At 49.2% G+C, this 3,483-nt stretch overlaps 1 protein-coding gene across 1 annotated transcript; it reads left to right on the plus strand.

Annotated features, from left to right (window-relative positions):
- Positions 1-152: 152 nt before the first annotated feature.
- On the plus strand, positions 153-2,957 carry LOC137631889 (keratin-associated protein 10-2-like). The gene is made up of 2 exons (XM_068363898.1): positions 153-317; positions 2,805-2,957. The coding sequence occupies exons 1-2, from the start codon at positions 153-155 to the stop codon at positions 2,955-2,957; spliced, it is 318 nt and encodes a 105-aa protein (XP_068219999.1).
- Positions 2,958-3,483: the final 526 nt, after the last annotated feature.

Raw genomic sequence — 3,483 nt, forward strand, 5'->3', positions numbered from 1 at the left:
TGTCTGTCAGACGTCTGTCTGTCTGTCTCTCTGTCAGACGTCTTTCTGTCTGTCTCTCTGTCAGACGTCTGTCTGTCTGTCTCTCTGTCAGACGTCTGTCTGTCTGTCTCTCTGTCAGACATCTGTCTGTCTGTTTTCAGACCTCTGCCTGTATGTCTGTCTGTCTGTCAGACGTCTGTCTGTCTGTGTCTGCCTGTCTGTCTGTCTGTGTCTGTCTGACGTCTGCCTGTCAGATGTGTCTGCCTGTCAGATGTGTCTGCCTGTCAGATGTGTCTGTCTGTCAGATGTGTCTGTCTGTCAGATGTCTGTCTCTCTGTGTCTGTCTGACAGACGTCTGTCTGTGTCTGTCTGACAGACGTCTGTCTGTCTGTCTGTGTCTGTCTGGCTGACATTTGTCTGTCTTTCTGTCAGACGTCTGTCTGTCTGTCTGTCAGACGTCTGTCTGTCAGACGTCTGTCTATCTGTTACACGTCTCTCTGTCTGTTAGACGTCTCTCAGTCTGTCTGTCTGTCTGTCAGACATCTGTCTGTCAGATGTCTGTCTCTCTGTCAGACATCTGTCTGTCAGATGTCTGTCTGTCTGACATCTTTCTGTCAGACATCTGTGTCAGACATCTGTCTGTCTGTCTGTCTGTCAGACATCTGTCTCTCTGTCTGTCAGACATCTGTCTGTCAGACGTGTGTCTATCTGTTAGACGTCTGTCTGTCAGACGTCTGTCTGTCTGTATGTCTGTCAGACGTCTGTCTGATGTCTGTCTGTATGTCTGTCAGACGTCTGTCTGATGTCTGTCTGTTGTCTGTCTGATGTCTGCCTGTCTGTCTGCCAGATGTCTGTCTGTCTGTCAGATGTCTGTCTGTCTGTCAGACATCTGTCTCTCAGATGTCTGTCTCTCTGTCAGACATCTCTCTGTCAGATATCTCTGTCAGACGTCTGTCTGTCTGTCAGACGTCTGTCTGTCTGTCAGACGTCTGTCTGTCTGTCAGACGTCTCTCTGTCAGTCAGACGTCTCTCTGTCAGACGTCTGTCTATCTGTTAGATGTCTCTCTGTCTGTATGTCTGTCTATCTGTCTGTCAGACGTCTGTCTGTCTGTCTGTCTGTCTGTCTGTCTGTCTGTCATATGTCTGTCTGTCTGTCTGTCAGACGTGTGTCTGTGTGTCTGTCAGACATCTGTCTGTCTGTCAGACATCTGTCTGTCAGACATCTGTCAGACGTCTCTGTCTGTCAGACATCTGTCAGACGTCTCTCTGTCAGATATCTGTCTGTCAGACGTCTGTTTGTCAGACGTCTGTCTCTCTGTCAGATATCTGTCTGTCAGACGTCTGTCTCTCTGTCAGATACCTGTCTGTCAGACATCTGTCTATCTGTTAGATGTCTCTCTGTCTGTATGTCTGTATCTGTCTGTCAGACGTCTGTCTGTCTGTCTGTCTCTGTCTGTCAGACGTGTGTCTGTCTGTCTGTCTGTCAGACGTCCGTCTGTCTGTCTGTCTGTCAGACGTCCGTCCGTCTGTCTGTCTGTCTGTCTGTCTGTCAGACGTCCGTCCGTCTGTCCGTCTGTCAGACGTCCGTCTGTCTGTCTGTCTGTTTGTCTGTCAGACGTCTGTCTGTCTGTCTCTGTCAGACGTCTGTCTGTCTGTCTCTCTGTCAGACGTCTGTCTGTCTGTCTCTCTGTCAGACATCTGTCTGTCTGTTTTCAGACCTCTGCCTGTATGTCTGTCTGTCTGTGTCTGCCTGTCTGTCTCTCTGTGTCTGTCTGACGTCTGCCTGTCAGATGTGTCTGTCTGTCAGACGTCTGTCTCTCTGTCTGTCTGACAGACGTCTGTCTGTGTCTGTCTGACAGACGTCTGTCTGTGTCTGTCTGACAGACGTCTGTCTGTGTCTGCTGACAGACGTCTGTCTGTCTGTCTGTGTCTGTCTGGCTGACATTTGTCTGTCTTTCTGTCAGACGTCTGTTTGTTTGTCTGGCTGTCAGACGTCTGTCTGTCAGACGTCTGTCTGTCTGTTAGACGTCTCTCTGTCTGTTAGACGTGTCTCTGTCTGTCTGTCAGACATCTGTCTGTCAGACATCTGTCTGTCAGATGTCTGTCTGTCAGATGTCTGTCTGTCTGTCAGACATCTTTCTGTCAGACATCTGTGTCTGTCTGTCTGTCAGACATCTGTGTCTGTCTGTCTGTCAGACGTCTGTCTATCTGTTAGACGTCTGTCTATCTGTCAGACGTCTGTCTGCCTGTCTGTATGTCTGTCAGACGTCTGTCTGATGTCTGTCTGTATGTCTGTCAGACGTCTGTCTGATGTCTGTCTGTCGTCTTTCTGATGTGTGCCTGTCTGTCTGCCAGATGTCTGTCTGTCTGTCAGACGTCTGTCTGTCAGATGTCTGTCTCTCTGTCAGACGTCTCTCTGTCAGATATCTGTCTGTCAGACGTCTGTCTGTCAGACGTCTGTCTGTCAGACGTCTGTCTATCTGTTAGATGACTCTCTGTCTGTATGTCTGTCTATCTGTCTGTCAGACGTCTGTCTGTCTGTCTGTCTGTCAGATGTCTGTCTGTCTGTCTGTCAGACGTGTGTCTGTGTGTCTGTCTGTCAGATGTGTGTCTGTGTGTCTATCTGTCAGACGACTGTCTGCCTGTCTGTATGTCTGTCAGACGTCTGTCTGATGTCTGTCTGTCAGACGTCTGTCTGTCAGACGTCTGTCTGTCAGACGTCTGTCTATCTGTTAGATGACTCTCTGTCTGTATGTCTGTCTATCTGTCTGTCAGACGTCTGTCTGTCTGTCTGTCTGTCAGATGTCTGTCTGTCTGTCTGTCAGACGTGTGTCTGTGTGTCTGTCTGTCAGATGTGTGTCTGTGTGTCTATCTGTCAGACGACTGTCTGCCTGTCTGTATGTCTGTCAGACGTCTGTCTGATGTCTGTCTGTATGTCTGTCAGACGTCTGTCTGATGCCTGTCTGTCGTCTTTCTGATGTGTGCCTGTCTGTCTGCCAGATGTCTGTCTGTCTGTCAGACGTCTGTCTGTCAGATGTCTGTCTCTCTGTCAGACGTCTCTCTGTCAGATATCTGTCTGTCAGACGTCTGTCTGTCAGACGTCTGTCTATCTGTTAGATGACTCTCTGTCTGTATGTCTGTCTATCTGTCTGTCAGACGTCTGTCTGTCTATCTGTCTGTCAGACGTCTGTCTGTCTGTCTGTCTGTCAGATGTCTGTCTGTCTGTCTGTCAGACGTGTGTCTGTGTGTCTGTCTGTCAGATGTGTGTCTGTGTGTCTGTCTGTCAGACTTATGTCTGTCTGTCAGACATCTGTCTGTCAGACATCTGTCTGTCTGTCTCTGTGTCAGACGTCTGTCTGTCAGACGTCTGTCTGTCTGTCAGACGTCTGTCTGTCTGTCAGACGTCTGTCTGTCAGACGTCTGTCTGTCTGTCTCTGCCTGTCAGACGTGAGTCTGTCTGTCAGATATCTGTCTGTCAGATATCTGTCTGTCTGTCTGTCTGTC

This window comes from Palaemon carinicauda, chromosome 3 (assembly GCF_036898095.1).
Source record: "Palaemon carinicauda isolate YSFRI2023 chromosome 3, ASM3689809v2, whole genome shotgun sequence".
Lineage (NCBI taxonomy): Eukaryota > Metazoa > Arthropoda > Malacostraca > Decapoda > Palaemonidae > Palaemon > Palaemon carinicauda.